This window comes from Echinops telfairi, unplaced genomic scaffold, assembly GCF_000313985.2.
Source record: "Echinops telfairi isolate 266 unplaced genomic scaffold, ASM31398v2 ScPeMD7_6080;HRSCAF=6971, whole genome shotgun sequence".
NCBI classification, from domain to species: Eukaryota; Metazoa; Chordata; class Mammalia; order Afrosoricida; family Tenrecidae; genus Echinops; species Echinops telfairi.
In genome coordinates this window covers 9,936,904-9,957,086 of record NW_022109980.1, presented here as the reverse complement: position 1 = coordinate 9,957,086, position 20,183 = coordinate 9,936,904, and the positions used below count along the sequence as shown (strand labels likewise).

The 20,183-nt window shown below is 43.4% G+C and overlaps 1 protein-coding gene across 3 annotated transcripts in view; it reads right to left on the bottom strand.

The window, feature by feature from the left end:
- The window catches only part of OCRL (OCRL inositol polyphosphate-5-phosphatase), a 66,745-nt gene that overhangs the window by 36,783 nt on the left and 9,779 nt on the right, over window positions 1-20,183 (bottom strand). For all 3 annotated transcript variants that reach the window (XM_045295854.1, XM_045295856.1, XM_045295855.1), the window contains exons 5-12: window positions 7,755-7,865; window positions 7,375-7,461; window positions 6,829-6,949; window positions 6,584-6,745; window positions 5,428-5,529; window positions 4,767-4,881; window positions 2,630-2,746; window positions 2,339-2,526 (exon numbers count right to left, since the gene is read on the bottom strand). In XM_045295854.1, the coding sequence (XP_045151789.1) occupies window positions 2,339-2,526; window positions 2,630-2,746; window positions 4,767-4,881; window positions 5,428-5,529; window positions 6,584-6,745; window positions 6,829-6,949; window positions 7,375-7,461; window positions 7,755-7,865 (1,003 nt within the window). The remainder of the gene's footprint in view (window positions 1-2,338; window positions 2,527-2,629; window positions 2,747-4,766; window positions 4,882-5,427; window positions 5,530-6,583; window positions 6,746-6,828; window positions 6,950-7,374; window positions 7,462-7,754; window positions 7,866-20,183) is intronic.

The following is a 20,183-nucleotide window of genomic DNA, read 5'->3' as shown; positions in this document are numbered from 1 at the left end:
TTAAGAAGAAGTAACCATCTGACCAGCAACTTAAGGCTATAACTGACACTTGTGGGAGCAAATAGCCTAGTCTAGATAATGGCCCCCCCAAAAAAACAAAACAAAACAAAACACTAAGCGCGCTGCCATCCAGTCGATGCTGACTATAGATCCACCACGGATTGTAAAATAGGTGGAAGAAATAGGCACTCCATACACAAAAACATAAAGGGGAAATACAGTATCTGGATGGGACTCGGAAGCCCAGGAGTTAACTGACTGATGGGGAAGCGTGGCGTTTATTTGTTGGCGTGCCTTCAACATTTTGCCGGGCTGCTTGCCAGGCCTGTAAGGGCGGAGAATGGGAACGGTTTCTGCCTCCCAGAGCACTGAGGTGCTGCAGGCTGTCTGCTACAGTCTGCATGGTCTGAACCAGAGTTCTCTCATGTTGGGCTCTCTAGCAAATAGCCCAGGGCTCGCCAGTGCCGCCAGGCTGTCTGTCTGTCTGCCCCTGGCCAACATTGGCAGTCCAAGTGGTCCAGGCTTTCCATCGCCATAACAGGTCCCTAGAGGTACAAAGGGCCCCATAAAAGAAGACCCTGAAATTCTCACAACCAAAAGGATTCTCCCATTTGTTATCTCAAGTTCCAAATGGGTCACACTTTGCCGATTTCAAATACAACATGCAGTTTATGGCATCCTAGAGAAATACATTTATGGAAACTCAGGGCAATTTGATGACTATACATTGCGATGCTTTGACCTTACCACAGTGACACAGAATAATAGGACATTGCTAATTGTTGGCATAATAGGAAAACAGTCATACAGCATTACCCTTCCCTACCCTGTCCTCAATCACCTCTTGATGCTACCACCCCTATGGCTTTCCCTATTGATTCCCACCTCAAGCCATGTATTTCAAGTGGCCCCTAGATGTTAACTGATTACGATTAATTTCCTTACAACTCATCATCTGCTACCACCCAGTCCTTTCCTCAACTGATTTGTGTCGACTCTCAGCGATTTCTCACGCATATTATCCCAATACTCCATGAGTGTCTCTAAGTACCCCTTGCCCCTAATTGTTAATGATTCACAGGTGTGAAAAAGCATACTACAGACCTCTAGTTACTGACTTGGAAAGATATCCACAAGAAATAGAATAATATAATCCTAAACAGCAAGTATGTGCATCATAGACCTAAGTTGTTACTCAATAAAAATACAATTAAAAAAATACAATTCCAACAGAAAAGTGGATGAAGGGAGATGTCGGGCAGGGCAAGATATGACAAAATACCCATTTATAAACTATCAAGGGCTCATGCGGGAGGGGGGAGCGGGGAGGGAGGGGAAAAATGAGGACCTAATGTCGGGGGTTTAAATGGAGAGAAAATGTTTTGAGAAACGATGTACAAATGCGCTTTACACAATTGATGTGTGTATGGATTGGGATAACAGTTGTATGAGCCCCTAATAAAATGTTAAAAAAGAAAAAAAAATACAATTCAAGTCACAAGTGACATTCTAAATCTTCCTTCTAGAATTTAAAAACCAAAAATAAGTTTATGTAACTCAATATATTAAAAATATTATCATTTTTTAAAAATGAGCTCTTTTACATGTTTTTCCTACTCAGTCTTTGAAATCCAGTGCACAACTTACACTTAAGAGTCCAGCTGCATTTCACCACATGCCTGTGGCTCTGGGCTGCCATATTGGACAGCCCAGAGTTAGTAGGGGCCACACTGAGTGGTTAGTGGGGGTTTCCTTTGGGGAGAGGGGCTAAAATAGGGAGTGAAGAATAAGCAATGGGGGATTTTTATTTATAATCTTTTCTTACAGTATTTTAGCACAAATAAAATTGTCCTTTGCCAACCTTCTCCCAAAGTTCCCCTCATGAGGTATTTTTCCTAAGCACACTAGATCAATTGTTGTGTTTTCTTTTAACTTGTTGCTGTAAAGTATCAGTATAGTGTACTTACTAAAATACCTCTGAGGGCATTTGGCGGGGGGTGGCAGGCGAAAGAACAAATGTGGAGCCTGCATGTTATTTGTAAAAAATGATTCATGGATAACAAGCACTTTCTTTTATAGTAAAACTAATGACTTTTATAGTAAAAACTGAATGACAACCCTGAGCCCTCTTAGCAGTGCTCTAGATGGCCCACTAACCTTCCCTGTGATGTCAAATCGCATTTCTCTGCCTCAATGCATCTGCTCTTCCTCAAACACTCTGTTCTTTAGGGATGCTAAACGCTAATGCCTCGCTCCTCACTCCCAAAGGGCTCTACGGTTTGTCTCCACACCGTGCCGCTTCTTATCCCCGTTAGTCAAAGAAGGACTGACAACTCACTCATGTTTCATGATGTTCAGCTGAGGCATGTTCTGATTTGGCACCACAAAACTCATTCGCGCACAAATATCCTTGTAGTCTTGATTCCTTCTCTCAAAATCCTCCACGTGGGCAGCCAGGTGGGAATTCACGATGCAAAATGTGGTGTTGTGAAACACAAATCTCACCGCCACCCCACCTTTGTTTCCCTGTGGACAAGAGTCAGGCGGCGGTTAGTATGGAGACACAAGTCGCAACTGAACTTCACAAAGACATACACAACAGTAAACTCCATGTCCTAGGTCAGCTCACCATTTTCCCCATGATTCCGGTTCCAACGGTTTCAGTCGTCACATCACGGATGTACCGCCATTGGTCCTTCCGGGCATATATAAGGAGCATCATCCCGACCAGGCGGACTAGTTGAACCTGAGGTTCAAGGAGTTCGGGAAGACTCAGATTAACACAATTCTTTGCCACACATCTAACTTCCCACAAAGGACTTTCCACCGAGAAGCTATAAACGAGACCCAAATCTGAATCCAAATGCTCTCCTTTCCCTAGGGACCCCCATAAAGAAGACACAAAAACCCTCTGGCGAAAAAGCTCTAGTCTGCCTCTGCAAGTGAAAGGTCCTGAGGGACAATGAAAACACTCAAGCTCTAGGTCCATTATTTTAATCACTTCCTAACCTATCAGGAGGAGGCAACATTAAAAGTCTAAACAATCAAAATAAAGCCTCTCACGGGCTGTTTCTTCCACCTCTCCTTCCAGAGCAGTTATTTTAATCACTTCCTAACCTATCAGGAGGAGGCAACATTAAAAGTCTAAACAATCAAAATAAAGCCTCTCACGGGCTGTTTCTTCCACCTCTCCTTCCAGAGCAGTGCTTCTCAACTGTTCTAATGCCGCAAACCTTTCATACAGTTCCTCATGTTGTGGTGAGCCCTCAATCATACAATTATTTTTGTTGCTACTTCATAACTGCAATTTTGCTACTGTTATGAATCGGGCGACCCCTGTGAAAGGGTCGTCCGATTCTCAAAAGGGCTGCCACCCACAAGTTGAAAACCGCTGCTCTACAATTTCTCCTTTCAAATTTTCTTTTTAAGCAAGCTCAATTTTTAAGACAACAATCCATTTTTAAATGTTACTGTGGTACCCCCCCCACACACACATACATATTTGCTATTTCAACCATTTTCACATATCCAATTCAGCCACATTAATTAGGTTCACTATGTACAGCCACCACTACTAACTGCTTGCAGATTTTTCCATCTCCCTTACCAGAGACCCAACACACCTTCTGCAATGCTTCCCTATTTCCCCCTCCCACCACCTCCTGCTAATACTCTAGGCATTTGCCTAATTCTAGATATTTCATTTAAGCGGGATCACACATTTGTCCTTTTGAGTCTGGCATATTTTACTCAGCATGATGTTTTAAAGCTTCATCTATGTGGTATGGATGTATCAGAACTTCATTCCTCATTATGGCTGAATAACAGTCCACTGTGTGACTAGACCACATTTGATTTACCCATCCGTTCATCTGTTGATGAGCAACTTTGATTATCTTTATTCTGTGAACCAGAGTCAGCGATAGGTCTGACATAGGTCATAGTCAGGGACCTAGATGTAAGGCATATTATCTGCCAGAGTTGTATTACCAAAGTAAACTATTAGGAGTTGTAGGCAAAAACCACTGGGTCAGATGACGTCTTTAAAAGGGCTCAGGATGGTAGCTCTATAATGAAAAAACTCTCCCAGTAGAGAAATGCTTCTACTGCATGCTTCCTAAAGACCAATAAGCTGGCTAACCTTGCTAAAGCTAAGTCTCCTCCTCTTGACTTATGACCCACTTGAAAACTATTTCAAAATATTTTTTAATTAAATATTTTTATTGGGGGCTCTTACATATCTTATCATAATCCATATATTCTTCCACTGTGTCAAGCACATTTGCACCTCTGCTGCCATCATTTTGAAAGCATTCTCTTCCCATGTGAGCCCCTGGTATCAGCTCCCCATTTCTGCCCCCTCTCACCCTACCTCACGAACCTAAGTCCTTCAAATTCTACTGCCTTTCAGTTGGACATCCAATGCCGAACATGTCAATCAACAATTTCAATCAAAGTCTGACTTCACAAATCAGCTACCTTATAGATAATGCCTTTGCATTAATCAATGAGAGGATAAAAATGAAATTCTTTTTGTTTTGCTTCCTCTTAAAAGCCATCTAAACAATAAAAATATGGAATGGGAAAGCTTCGGGAAAAGTTTTCCCTAGGCAAGAGATATCAAAGAGTTATCTACTTTATCCTAGTATTCCACACAAGGAAGAATTCAATTCAGTTGCTCTATTGGAAAGTTAGGCATAATGGAATTACGTCCCACTGAGATCTATAAAGGCATACACCAAAGGCAATGTTGACATATGACTTACTTTCTTATACTTGGCTCTAGGATGCAGACTCCCCTCTACAGCCAAGGACCACTCTTGTTCCTTCACAGATTCAAAATAGAAAAATGCTTCTGTGCTTAAGTCCAGCTCTTGGAATCTGAGAAAACAAGAGGATATAAGTGGTCTACATATCCCCTAATAATCACCACTGACTACCACTTGCTCCTTTTTCTAAAATATCAGGTTTTAAAAAAAACCCATCACAATAAACATTGAGATGGAGAGGGAATGTTGACATTTTTTATAGAATTCCTCAATTTACTATGTGATCAGTAAGGGCAATGATAGACTCCCCTCTAGCACGTTTACTGGAGATGTAAAAAGCAAGCTCCAAGCCTCTACGCCCCGAGGGAGGTCAGTAAGATCTGTTCTTCTAGCTTAGCGCTCACCTTTGTTGGAATTGGCCTGCAGCCTGTGTGAGTTTTCAGAGTGCCTGATGCTTCCCGGCATCACTATAGTGACTGTTCTTTTCTGAGCCCACACCTTGGCCCCACAGGTTAACTCTAACACAGGGTGCCCCATAAGTTTCTATCAAATGGTTTTGTAAAGAAAGAGTGAGAGCAGGAGGAAGAGAAGGCAAGCACACAGCACACTGCGAACACCCAACAGACAGCCCACTGTGAGTGCCAGAAGGGTTCTTTACCCAATGCAGTAGATGTCAGGAGGATTCGAGTCACAGTTGAGCCAAGGTTGAAGTCCACTATCTGGAGACTGACCATTCACGTTCCACGTGCCGACAAAAAATCTAATGCAGGATCCCCCCAAAACAGAAGGAAAACAAAGTTTGCTCTAGTCACTTTGATGCAAGGCTAAGATCAGAGCAAGCTAACACAATTCCGCAAAACATTCTGCCACACACGCTAGAAAAAAAAAACCCAAGGGGAAAAAACAAACAAACAGAAAAACCAAAAATCTTGCATCTGGAACACAGAAGCAGTGAGCATAATTTTTCTAAATGTTACTGTTATGTCGACTTTACAGAAACAAATGAAACCTCGGTTTAGAAAGACTTAACTGCTCTCCCACACTTCCTTTCAATTAAACTCCATCCAGATTCCGACTTGACAGGAGAGCGTGGGGATGGGGAAGTGTTTTCCTCGGGCTGTAAGCTAGTCGAATGTGGTGTCCTTTGTGGAGCTGTAACTGAAAGCAACTATACTCACTGCATGAAGGGCTAGGACACTTGTGTAGAAAATTCAGATGAGGCAGATACACTATTAAGGCAGGAAGACGAGAAAACTCATGAAGGTCTCAATTGTTTACAGACAAATATAACCGCCGCGGGGCCTGGAGGGATCTGGAGGTTTCAGCACAGGGATCTAGTGATGATTGAGCTGGAACGAATGAGGCATGATGGGCTAACGGATAGAACTGGAATCTTAGACTAGAAATAGAGACCTCCTGATCCAAAGAAGACAATGGGTGAAGTGTTCCTTAGCTCATCAAAGTTAAGGTAGGACCTAGTGGTGATGGTAGATTTTACATTTCAATATTTGCTGGGGCGAAGGAAACCCAGCAGGCCAGAGACATGCGCATGCATGTTTGTGGAACATATGCAGAGCTTGCTCTGGCTCTCTAAGTGTGGACAGAAACAAGAGTCGGTGTGGTATTACGAGTTGGTGGAACATCCAAGGGATTTTGGATTGGGATGTATACTGTATTAGCCAGCATGAAGACAAGCACTCGCGTCAGACATTCATGTCCTCCCGCTCTGATTCTTAAGCGTGTCAATGCCTTCAGTGCCGAGTGGCTGTTCTGTACTACATCTACTCCTCGAGCGGTAGGAGAGAGAGACCAACCTGAAAGTCTGAATGTTGACATATTCTTTCTCGCGCTTTGCCAGGATGTGTTTGATGAGACCCTCTCGCTGTCCAGACTGGCTACTTGGCTCAAAGAGCTTCCGCATGGTGTTGGTCACTTTGGGCTGCTCCTTGCTATTGGCTTCTTTGTCCCGGGGAAGCCTGACAAACAATACGGAATTCCACAGGAAGGCTGCAGAGAACAGACTTCTGCGTGGGAAACGCATCTCAGGTGCGCCACTTACATTCTGTTGATGGAAGGGGGCGGGGGCGGGGGCTCCCGATGAGTCCCTGGAGGCTGATTCTGTGAGTTGATTTTCTTGTCCAAATTCATAGATGAAAAGTTATCCTCAAATCCAAGAAGCCCTGCAGGGGTGAGGTGAAGGGGGGAAAAGCTAACCACTAATATATCCGGTAGATGGGGCGGATGACTTCCTTAGGGTTGTTAGTCAACAAAAAGCTATCAGAAGGAAAATAGCAAGTTCCCTCAGGGAGACAGCACACCTGTCCCTAAATTAGCACTGCTAGAATGGCAAGAATAGTGGGTTACATGATTCTGGGATTAGAAGAAGAACAACAAGCATTTCTTGAGAACTGAGCATTAAGGCCTCACTTGTTGCACAAACCTAAGAGCTAGCACGCCACAGAAAGGCATGCGCGTCCTGTCTGTCAGAGGCCTGAGTGAGTTAAAACCACTCCATAGCTATTCGTCTATCTCCTGGCACCTGTCCAGATAGGAGCTACTGCCTCTAATGCTCACAGCCTCCAGAGAACCAGGAGCTTCCCAGTACCTGAAAGCCCAGGCTTTTCTTTTGTGTCTGATTTCGGATACCAGCTGGACGAGTCCTTTTGGTCTGGAACAAGGAGTTGTAACTGAGCTGGAGAGAGAAGGGTCACGGTCAGGAACTGGGGATCCTGTCAGTGAGTTTACAATAACTGAAAACCATTCACAGAGACTAGCACCATTCTTGAATGTAACAGAAAAGTCTAAGAAAAATCTGCCTGCCATGACATTGAAGGATCTGGAAATTGGCTCACATTGTCCTGAAAGCTAAATAGGTTTGTTCCCTAATCTAACCCCAGGTTCATCTCTGAAGGAAAAAAAACTACACAAAACCAAAATCAGTATTTAAGCTGAAAGGGTAAAGTCCTTTGCTAAGTCTTGAGTTACCTTCCTGAGCAGCAAGGACCTCTGAGAGGAACTTCAAGCAGTATTCCTCATCAGGGATTTCAAAGTGGCGTTCTCTGGTCCAGTCCCCCTGAACCCGAATTTTGCAGCCACCTAAAAAGAATGGAAACACACACACACACACACACACACACACACAGCTGTGAATCATAATGCTTTCTTGTGAGCGGACCCTCAACTTAGCAGGTTAACAGGCCCAGGTCTAGATCATAACTACTGCAGACTTCTAATATACATCCCATAAGTATAGGAGATCCAGGGACTCAGTGTGGTCGGGCCAGGGGGAGAGGAGGCGGGAAGGAAACCTATGAGAAGCTAGTACTGCTAGAGTTGGCCCATGAGCAACCCAACAGAGTGATAAAGCATGCAGTGAATCAATCCGCTTCCTACTTTTGACCCCTCTCTCAGATGTGGAAGAGAAAACAGGTTGTGTGAGGCCAACAATGGTCACCCTTGCTTCCTGATTGCCCACTTCTGCTTGCTGTGTCACTTTCATGCCACTTCTGATGGGGTGATCTTAGAGGCTCGAGTTTTAGCATGCAGCCACCTTTGCTTACCAAAGTCCTAAAGACCCCTCCCTCCTACTGGGCAGTGCTAAGAAACAAATCGCTCCTGTCATCACCAGGGAGCCACTTCATCTGTAAGTCCTCTAAATAATCACCTTGTTGCCACTCTTGGGGTGGCCCCGCCTCCTTCTCCCGTCACACAGTGTGGTACCTCATGTCGATTTTAAGTCACTGGTTCACGCTGAGACAGATGTTAATGCAAGGGCCTCCAAATGCGGTGCAAGATAAATTCCCAACCACCCCTCCCCACTTCCATCCATTGGCTGGAATGTCCTACCCTTATAAATCCTGATTATGGATTAAGAGTATCTGAAGTATGAATTCTGATGCTGTTGTTGAGTAAGTGCTGGGCTGCTAAGCGTGAGGTTAGCGGTTTAAGCCAGCCACCTGCTCCTTGGTAGACAGATGAAGCTGTCTGTTCCTATAAAGATCCACCATCTCAGGAACTCTATATAGGGTCACTCTGACTCAGACTCGACTTGACAGCAGTGGGTAGAAGTGTGGAAAAATAAAGGAAGTACAATGACTTGCTCACAGACATACATTTGACCGGGGTAGATGAACTGACCAACTCAATTTTAAAATGGCTAATGGGCGTGGTGCAGAGTATTTTGAATTTTCACTTTATCACAAGTGAAAAACATCATGTCTTGAACAAACTTGCCAGCACTGTAATGAGCTGTGTCCAGTAGTTGTTCAGTTATTCATTATTATCAAGTAATAGCCAACACGGAAAAGAGCATCAAAGTGCAGTTATCTAGAACTTTAGTTTCATATGTGTGCAAGGGTCTTTAGAAAGCTCATGGAAGAGTTCCACTGTCTCTGAATTCCATTTCCCCACAAACTTTTTCAAGCCTCCTCGCATAACATATTATCTTCCCACTTCTCATGACCTATCGTTATCATCAGGAACCCTGGTGATGTAGTGGTTACACGCTGGGTTGCTAACTGCAAGATCAGCAGTTCAAAACTCCCAGCCACTCCAAGGGAGAAAGACAGGGCTTTCTACTCCTGTAAAGTGTTAGAGTCTCAGGAACTCACAAGAGAAATACTAACTACCCCGTCCTACAGGGTGGCTATGGGTTGAAATTGACTGGATGGCAGTGAGTATAGTTAACATCTGTACTCACTGTTTGGATATAGGGACTCAAGAATGCATGCCCTCTCTTATATTATCAGTTTAACTGATTTGTTACATGTATTGCTTTCTCAGGCCCCACTACAAACTCCTTGTGGGTAGAAGGTAGATTCTATAACCTAACATGTATATAACTCAACAGTCCAGAGGGATTAGCTGGTCCAGTCTTGCTAGGACCTAGGGCGCAGGGGGGGTGGGGGGGGGAGGCGGGGGCAGGATACAGGAATTGCAATGCTAAGACTAGGGAAGTCCCAGGCAAACCAGGGGGGTGGGTCACATAATTGATGATCAAACTCATTGTCAGAGTCAATTCTAACTTACAGCACTCCTATGGGACAGAAGTAGAACTGCCCCTGTGGGTTTCCAGAACTGTAAATCTGTATGGGAATAGAAAACCCTGTCTTTTCCCTCTCAGTGGCTGGTGGTTTAGAATGGCTGGCCTTATAGTTATCAGCCCAACATGTTAACCCATTATGCCACCAGGTAAGTGAAAATCGTAGTGTCTTCCGATGGACAGGCTCTCTATATTCCCTTTATACTTGTAATGTTTTCCTCTGTACAGATTGGGTTAAAAAGGAAAAGAAGTGACCAGAAGAAATGGAGAAAGAAATGTAAGAGAAAGCACCCAAGTGGACCAGAGATAAGAAAACTCGTGAGGCAGGGGAAAGACTGTGTCCCTGAGAAGCAGCCTTGAAGAGACAAGGGAATGGCTTCAGAGAATAACAAGTCCTCCTTTTCACAGATAATTTGTCTCAATAGTCCTGGGAAAAAAGGGAGTATCTAGCTGATAAACAAGAGTGAGAACATAGCCTTTCTCTCACAATCCTTGAAAGATAGATTTGTAGCACATACCAAATAAAAATCAACTGAAATGTATCCATTTAATGGCCAAATGATTCCATAAATGACCTACAATTTAACATGGAATGCTACCTCACCATTTTAGGTGGGGAAGAAGAAAAATAACTCAGGCAACCCAATCTTCTATTCTTTTTCTCCCTTTTAACACCCTCTGGACCTCCAATTCCCTATAATCGCAACATTTCGGGACACTAGCCCCTTCCCCCGTTTCAGCGCACTGTGGGTACCTGGAATCATCAGAGAGGCTTTATAGAACACCAAGCCTTGCCCTGCCCCAGGCTAATGAAAACAGAAAAGCTAGGGGAATCAGTAGGTACTGGTCGTCTTTAAAATACTCTTCCTGGTAACCCTAATGTGCATGCAGCTTGATAACCAGCAGTGGCCAAAGCAGGCTGAGCCTAGACAACAACATTCCTCAGCTTTGATGACAGCTCTGCCATAGTCTCTCTCACTCTATGTAATTTAAGGTTGGGGGTCCTTATTTTTAAGTAGACCTAGTGGCACAGTGGGTTAGTCACTGGGCTATATTTGCCAAGGTCAGTGGCTCAAACCCACCAGCAGCTCTTTGGGAGAAAGATGAGGCTGTCTGCTCTTGTAAAGATTTACAGTCTCAGAAACCCTAAGGGGCAGGTCTACTCTATCCTATAGGGTCACTCACACCCAACCCAGTCGAGTTAATTCTGACTCGTAGCAAGCCTGTGGGACAGAGTTAGAACTGCTCTTGTGGGTTTCCAAGACTGCAACTCTTTAGGAGAGCAAACAGCTTCATCTTTCTCCCAAGGAGCAGCTGGTGGGTTGGAACTGCCCATTTTGAGGTTAACTGCCTGATGCCTAGCCAACAGCCCCACCCAAGCTCTTTAAGCATAAGGGATAAACCAAAACTAAACACACTGCCATTGAGTCAATCCTGTTGCCATTATTATTACAATTTGTAGTACAATATGCACTCTGAGGTACATCAAAACCCAACTGCCATCCAAGTGAGTCCCTCATAGCAACTGCATTAGACAGAGAAGAACTGCCCCTGTGGGTTTCTGAGACTGCAACTTGTTAGTGACCCAGACCTCTCTTCTCAGTTTCACACGCACATGTTCAACCTGCCAATTTAACATTGACGCTTGCCTAGCTCAAAGAAATCTCTAACTAAAGATGGCCCAAATTGAATTTATAACGCGATTGCCCACCTCCCAGCCCCAAGAAACGTTATTCCGCTTGCAGTATCTCTTATTGCCCTACCAACCACATTGCTGCTGGACACCCCGCATTTCTCCTCCAGCCCCCTCTTCCACACTCAAACCTGTTGCTGCTTCTCTCCACTTCTCTAGTGTCAACTCCTGAAGCAGTCGGCGAACTTGTCTCTCTCTCTCTGAGGCACGCCAGCCTCAAACCTGCCGTGTGCTCCCTATTTTTATGATTGAAAAATGCAGATTCCTCACTGCTTTCGGGAGCCCTGGTGGAGTAGCGAGTTACACTTTGGGTTGCTAACTGCACAGTCAGGAGTTTAATACCACCAGCCACTCTGAGGTTTTCTGCTCCCTGTAAAGAATTGTCAGAGCCCTCGAAGCCCACAGGGCCAGTTCTACTCGGTCCTACAGGGCCGCTATGAGTGGGAATGGACTCAGTGACAGGGAGCTTGGTTTTGCTTTTGACTGTGGCTGCAAGGAACCTCCCTGATCTGGCCCGTGCCTGCCTTACTTTGGCACTCAAGCATCACTTACTTCAGGCACTCTGGCTCTCTCCCAATTCCAAGAACTCGGGCGTTCTGCTATTTCTTCCCAACATAAGGAGTCTTGGTGATGCAATGGTTTAACAGCCGGCTATGAACCTAAAGGTTGCTGGTTTGAACCCACCCAGTGGCTTCATGAAGATGACAGTCAAGAAAACCCAGTGGGGCAGGTGTGCTCTGTCACTTGGGGTTGCTATGAGTCCAAACCAACGCAAACAACTTCACAACTCAGGGTCTATGTACCTGCCATTCCCTTGACCTGGAATGCCCTTCTTTCCTTCATTGTCATCTAACTTTTACTTAGGTCCTCTGCAGGAGCAGGGAATGATTTAATGTGGCTCTTCTAGTCAAAGTCTAACGCCCACCAAACAGCCTTTCCCTCCAAGGGTCTGGTAAGAAGGTAGAAGAAGATACTGATAGGATTCACTGGTGAGTAACTGGGAACAGGATTCCCTGGAGCGCCATCCTAGATCTCATTATTAACAAGAGCCTGGAGTGGGGCCCGTCCTCTGGATCCAAGATCCCTGTGCAGTGACCTTCTTGGATCCAGATGACAGCTACAGCATCAGAGGAGCAGCAGCAGAAGCAGGAGCCAGAACAAGGAACCGAGTGGTGGACTTCCCAATCCAAGTAAAGCTGAGTGCTTTTGTGCAGGAGACTGGCTTGTGGAGTGGGATACCTCTGGGCACTGAAGTGGGGAAGTTGGGCTAGCTGAACCATGGAAGCAAAGTTGAGTGCCTTTAGATTGAAGCTTACAGGAACTTGGGGCCTCTGGGTCTTAATTTAGGGAGCTGAGTTTGCTGACCCACAGAGCTTGAGCAGAATGCCTTCAGACTGAGGCTTACAGTGGAGAGGCATGCACTCTTTGGGGTATTGTATTAGCAGACCTGAAAGAACTTTGTAACATGTCCTGATAAACAACTCAATCCCGAGCATTTCTCATTGGCATTACAGCTTGTTAAGTTCCTTAATAAACCCTTTAATCATGAATTTGTCTGTGAGCCCGTGTAGCCATGACAGTGGATATTAGAACCCAGAGATAACAAGTAGAGAAGAATAGAGAACATTAAAACAATGGTTTTCATTGGCCCTCAACTCAAGTACTCCCTTAACACGAGAACACTTTGTTCTAACAATCCGGCATTCTATGATGCTCACCTTCCCGACAGGATCGCTGAAGACAAAATGGGTGCATAAGCAAATGTGGTGAAGAAAGCTGATGGAGCCCAGCCATCAAAAGATATAGCCTCTGGGGTCTTAAATGCTTGAAGATAAACAAGCAGCCTTCTAGCTGAGAAGCAACAAAGCCCACATGGAAGAAGCACACCAGCCTTTGTGATCATGAGGTATCGATGGGATCAGGCATATAAGACCCAGAATAAAACTACACCCAAGGTGAATGGGGGTGGGAGCATGGATGGAGACTCAATGCCCATCTGTAGACAACTGGACATCCCCTCACAGAAAGGTCACAGGGAAGAGATGAGCCAGTCAGGGTGCAGTATAGCACCAATGAAACACACAACTTTCTTCTAGCTCTTTGGTGCTTCCTTCACCCCACAATCATGACCTCAATTCTACCTTACAAATCAGATTAGATCAGAGCATGCACACTGCTACAGTTAAGAGCCCGCAACACAGGGAATCCAAGATAGATAAACCCCTCAGGGCCAACAAGGAGTAGAGATACCAGGAGGATTAGGGGAAGGTGGGGGGAGAAAGGGGGAATCAATCACAAGGATCAACTTAAAATCCCCTCTCAGGAGCAAACAACGAAAAAGTGGGTGAGGGGTAACGGAGAATAATGTAAGATATGACAATAATAATCTATAACTTATCAAGGGTTCATGAGGGAGGGCGGGCGGGGGAGGGATGGAGGGGGAAGAAATGGGGAGCTGATATCAGGGGCTCAAGTGGGAAGAGAATGCTTTGAAAATGATGATGGCGGCATATGTGCAAATGTGCTTGACACACTGGATGAATGGATGAATTGTGATAAGAGATGTAAATACCCCCAATTAAAGTATTTAAACACAAATAAACAATGGTCCTACTTCTCTCAAGTCAAATGTTGCCTACCCCAGTGGAAGTGATGCCCCAGGGGGATGATCAGTACGATTCTCTAACATAAAATGACAATGATGTCTCTGAGGTGAACCGGACACATATATAAGCCAAGATGCATGAATGGATTTTGGGCTCGCACTTAATTCTAGTATCAATTTAAGAACAATTATTTCTTATGACATGGCCCTTTGGGTGCTCACCCTCATGAAAATACGATTGCTAAAGCAAAGTGTGATAAAGACATTAGATGGTGCCCAGCTATCATACAGAATAGCATCTGGGGTCTTAAACACTTGTTTTTAAATAAGTAGCCATCTAGGTGAGGTGTCAACTAAGTCCACATAGAAGAAGCACAACACCTATGTGATCCAAGGATTTTAAATAATGTAATCTAAATCTAAAAGAGGGAATGGTATCAGAGCTTAAATTGTGAAAACCTGGTTTGCAGAAGGCTATGGATGACAGCGGAAGCCCAAAATCCATTTGCAGGGTTGACATATGGAGTAAGCCTCTGGTGAATCCTCTCTGATCATCGTTCAGGGATGTGACTAGCCCTGTTATCAAAGTTGATTCTGGCAGATGTAATTAGGTTAAAATGTAGTTTCTTATCATTTGATATCCCTTTGATCCATTTTGAAGCTGTCCCAGTTAAAAAAAAGTGAAAGGGAAATACACATGGCTTATGCCCCTGGTGAGTCCCCACTGACCACGGACCAGGGGTGTGAATAGCCTTGCATGCAGAATGCATTGGAAAGTGGGCGGTTGCAGATGCAGTTAGGTTAAAATTTTAGCACTCTTATCATTTGATCTCCTTCATGAGCCCTTGAATTTTTTTCCAGTTTTCAGTATTTTCTTTCTTTTTGATTGAAATTTGTATCCGTTTTACTTGCTTATTGCTGTTAGTTTTTGTTTTGATTTCTAAAACATTTCCTGTATATGAGATCTAGGGTAGATAGATCTCTAGACAGTAACTGGGTTAATGGTTCCTTGGGGATATGGCAAGGGAGGTTGGGGGGAATTGAGGAGCCAATAATGATGAAGACAAGAATGAAGTAAATGTAAAACTGACTGTGGTGATGATTGTACAACTCTTCTTGATATGACTGAACTATGGAATTGTATGTCAACTATGTAATTGTACGATATGTAAATTATATGCCAATAAAACTGAGGGAAAAAACATAATAAAAAGATATAGCTCAGAAAAAACAAATCTATAAATAAAAGAAAATAACTAAATGTTGCCTCCTCAAAGAGGCCCTCCCTGACCACCTATCTAATTTTGCCATCCCTCTTATATACTTTTATACTTCTTGATAGCATTTATCAAAGCCGTAGTTGTGTAAGTATCTATACCTTACTGATTTAAAGTCCATTTCTTGTACTGAGTTCCATGACTATGATTTTTTGACACAATCCATACAACTCAGCACATAAAAGGTATTCCTATCATGAGTTGCAGACATCTATGTGACTCTAGGACCAGATAGCCCAGAAGCAGAACCAGGATTCTGCAGCACTTAGAACAGTGCCTGGCAAATAGAAAGCACTCAGAGAACACATGGTAAATAGTAAATAATGAATAAATTAGAGAGGGATTTAAAATTAGGAATTAGTATAACACAATCCACCAACAGGTCAAAAACGGAAGACCAATATAACCATCTCCACAAATACTGGGGGGGAAAAAGTCTAATAAAATTCAACAAAAACTGAATACTGTATATAATCGAGTACAAGCCGACCTGAATATCAGCCGAGGCACCTAATTTTATCACAAAAGCTGCATTAAAATATGCTGAAATAGACCAGAGCATGTACATGGGTACAGATAAGAGTTGACACACAGGGAATCCAGGACAGATAAACTCCTCGGGACCAATATTGAGAGTAGCCATACCAGGAGGGTAAGGGTAAGGTGGGGGGGGTGAAAGGGGGAGCCGATCACAATGACCTACCTATAATCTCCGCCCAGGGGGATGGGCAACAGATAAGGGGGTAAAGGGATACATCAAACAGTACAAGACATAGAAAAATAATAATTTCTAAATTATCAAGGGTTCATGAGGGAGGGAGGGGAAGGGAGGGAAAAAATGAAGAGCTGATACCAAGGGCCCAAGTAGTTGGCTTATACACAAGTATATATGATAAATCCAAACAAACTCACTACCATCAAGTCGTTCTAACTTATAGTGACTCCATAGGACAGTGTAGAACTGCCTCTGTGGGTTTCTGAGACTATAAATCTTTCAGGAGAAAAAAGCCTCATCTTTCTTCTCCAGAGCAGTGGTGGATTCAAACTACTGACCTTGTGGTTAACAGCCCAAGACGTAACCCACTATGCCACCAGGGCTCCTTAAATTCAACATAGTCATGATTTTTTAAAAACCCATAAACTTGATATCGATGCATTTTCATAATATGGTTAAATGTAGTCATTCATTCACTGCCATGGTATCGATTCCAACTCACAGTGAGCCTATAGGATGGAGTAGAACAATCCCTGTGGGTTCCAAGACGGAAGTAGAAACTTTCATCTTTCTCCAGCAGAGTGGCTGGTGTTTTTGAACTGATGACCTTAAGGTTAGCAGTTCAATAGCACTACAGCAACAGGGCCAGAGGGTGCCCATGATAAAATAAAACTCTCAACAGGTAAGGATATCCTTAACAGTGAAGCAACCTTTGAGGCATTGTAGTTTAAATCAGGCGTTAAACATGGATTTCACATTCTTAAACACTTGCCCCCCAATGCTCAATGTCATCAACATGAACAAAAACTGAATCATAGCACAAGTCTCATCATTAGGCTACTGTAAAGAAAATACAATTCTAACGACCAAAGGCAAAAAAAAAAGGGAAATAAATTTAAATGACACATCTGGATCAAAGAGAAATATGTGAAACACAATACCCTTTCTGTAAACGTATAATAATAAGCAGAGTATATTCAGAAAAAATAACAGGAAATTCACTGAAGCAGCAAATACACAGGTTAAATCCACCACCATAAAATACGTAACCTGAAAAACTGCATGTAATCAAGATGTCCTACCCTTTATCATCAGAAAAAAATTCACAAGCCAATTTACAATAAAATCAGGCCTGCCATACCAACTCAGGCGCCCCAGGGGCTGGGGGGAGGGGGGCTGAGAGAGAGAGAGAGAATATGTATATCTACTTTCAGGTCCCATAATTAATCCAATGCATAGTGACCTTGAAGGCACAGCAACGCTGTCGCACAGGGTTTCCAAGGCTGTGATTTTTCCAAACGCCAACTGCCACATCTTTCTCCCTCAGAATGGCTGGTGGAATGGCTCCAAGTGCAGGCCCTTTAGAACGCCGCGGAGTGCTTTGGCCACTGGGCCACCAAAGCACTTTTTAAATTTTCCACGTAAATATTACTAACTGGGCAGAAATTACAGAAGCTTTTCTTCATATAGTCACCTAACTATGGCCCAGTATCTTGACCCCTAGACACAGCAATGCATGGCTACTAATTCCTATGACATAGGATAGGGGGACAGAATCAACTCTGTAAATCAGGTCTACATCAGAGCAAAGGCACAAAGCTTTGGATCAAATGCCCTATGCCTACACCCACAAGAGGACATTTCTGTCTCTCATTTCAGGAAGAACAGTCATCGCTATTGAACTGCTCATTGCTTTCATTCCGCTTTTTTTAGTGCTATTTTTCCTTCCACTTTTTAAGCAGAATTGGATAGGCTAGATTTTAAACGAATATTTGCATTCTTGAATACCTGTAGCAGAAACAGCTGAGTTTATTGAGCAGTTTGGGATGGGCCCTTAAAGCTTCCAAAAATAACAATAAAGCCAGTACCCGAACATGATTACTTAAACAGGTCGATGACAACTGATGGCGCTAAGGGCAGTCAATGCGCATTGACCTGTGTAAGTAATCACCTTCTGGTTCTGATGGTGCCATGGGCTATGAGTTAGGTTGCTAACCACAAGGTCAGCAGTTTGAAATCACCAGCTGTTGCACAGAGGAAGATGAGGCTTTCTATTCCTGTAGAGTGGTACGGTCTCAGAAATCCACAGGGGCAGTTCAACTGTCCTCTAGGGTCACTATGAATCAGAAGTGACCTGATGGCAGTGAGGTTTGAGTTAAGGGCAGGAGTTGCTTTAACAAAATTATGTGCAGCCCCTAGCTAAGAGCTTAGCCCCACACAGCCCAGTGCAAGCTGATAAGGCACCTGTTTGATTTCAATTCATGCGCTCAGATAATCTTTTCCATAGTAACCAGAGAGCAGCCCCGGCAGCGGAGAGTCCATTTTCTCATCTCCTTAATGCAAAAACAATTAGATGATAAACAAAGAACAGCTTGCACAGAGAGTGAATGATGCTTTGCTTCAAACAGATAAAAATAAGAGAACACAGATAACAAGATGGTAGGCAGACTATGTTCCCTCTGTTATCGAATCAGCTGGCTTGAAGAGACCAGGCTTAAAAACAGATGAACAATATTGCTTTTTAAAAATGGTATGCTGGAGACAAGCAATTTAATGGACTCTTAAGCCCTCCAAAGTAATAAACAACAGAAAACAAAAATGGTAACAGGATATTGTTGTTGATTTAATTTCTTGCCTGTGCTATATGTATACATATATTATTTCTTTAAAAACAAACCAAAAAAAAAATCACTCCAGATTCCTTATCCCTCAACCTAAATAGTGATTTGAGTGGCTTAATAAAAGGGGCAGGAAAAGTAAAACTGGAATGAACTTGGAAGTCTTTAGTGACCAACAAGTTCATCAAAAATTTTACAAATGATAATCAATGAGCTGCTGCCAACTCACAGCAACTTTATAGACTGGCGAGCAGACTGTCCCCGAGGCTTTCCAAAGCTGCGACTCTTTCTTCAAGTTCAACTGGCATGTTAATTCACATCTCATACAATTCAATAGTTCAAGAAGACTTCAACAGTTAAGAGCTGTATAATTATCACCACAATCAATTTAGAACTCTTGCCCCCTTTCTTGTACTCCTTTATTAGCTCCCCATTTCCCCCAACTCCCCTGCCGGACCCCCAAGGAACCATGAATCCAGTTACGCTCTCTATAGATTTACTTGTCCTGGAGTTCAGAAAAACATACAAATCAAGCCCAACAAAAAGTAACAAAGAAAATGAGGACCTAATGTCGGGGGTTTAAATGGAGAGAAAATGTTTTGAGAAACGATGTACAAATGCGCTTCACACAATTGATGTGTGTATGGATTGGGATAACAGTTGTATGAGCCCCTAATAAAATGTTAAAAAAAAAAAAAGTAACAAAGAAATACCTCAATTGAAAAGCAAGCAGATCAAATGATAAGGTAGTAAATTTTAACCGAACTGCTTCGGCAAAGCCGGCCTCATCTTTCTCTTGGAGAGCACCTGGTAGGTCTAAACTGCGGATCTTGTGTTCAGCAGCCCAATGTATAAGCCACACGGGCTTCCGGCAAAAATAATACTACGTATATAAAAGTGTAAAATATTAGCAGCAGGTAAAAAAAGAGCAACAAACAACCCATAAATCTCATGTGCTTCGAACATTTTACTAGCCCTTCCTACAATTGTCAAATGGACTAGGATGCTAACCTCAAGATCAGCAGTTCAAAACTACCGGCTGCTCCACAGGGGAAAGATGAGGCTGTCTACTTCTGTAAAGAGTTACCGTCTCAGAAACCCACAGTTCTATCCTGCCCTGTAGAGTTACTATGAGTTAGAAATGACTCGATGACAGTGAGTTGGGTTTGCGTCCTACAATGAACAGTTCCACATTGATTTAACTGATAGCAACAATATCGACAGCTTAAAGGAATTCGGGCTTAGAAAAGCAGATCCCAAAAAGGACCAAGGGGGAAAAAACCCATCGAGACACAGACTTTCATACCAAACGGAACAGACTCCAGATTGCCAGGCAGGAGGAGGATAGGGGGGATAGCAAGGGCAAGAAAGGGCAGATAGTGTAACGGATGGGCTAGACAGGTGTTAACTTGAGCGAAATAGAAGATAGTGATCCACATGAGGCAGAAGAGAAAGCAAGGAGTGG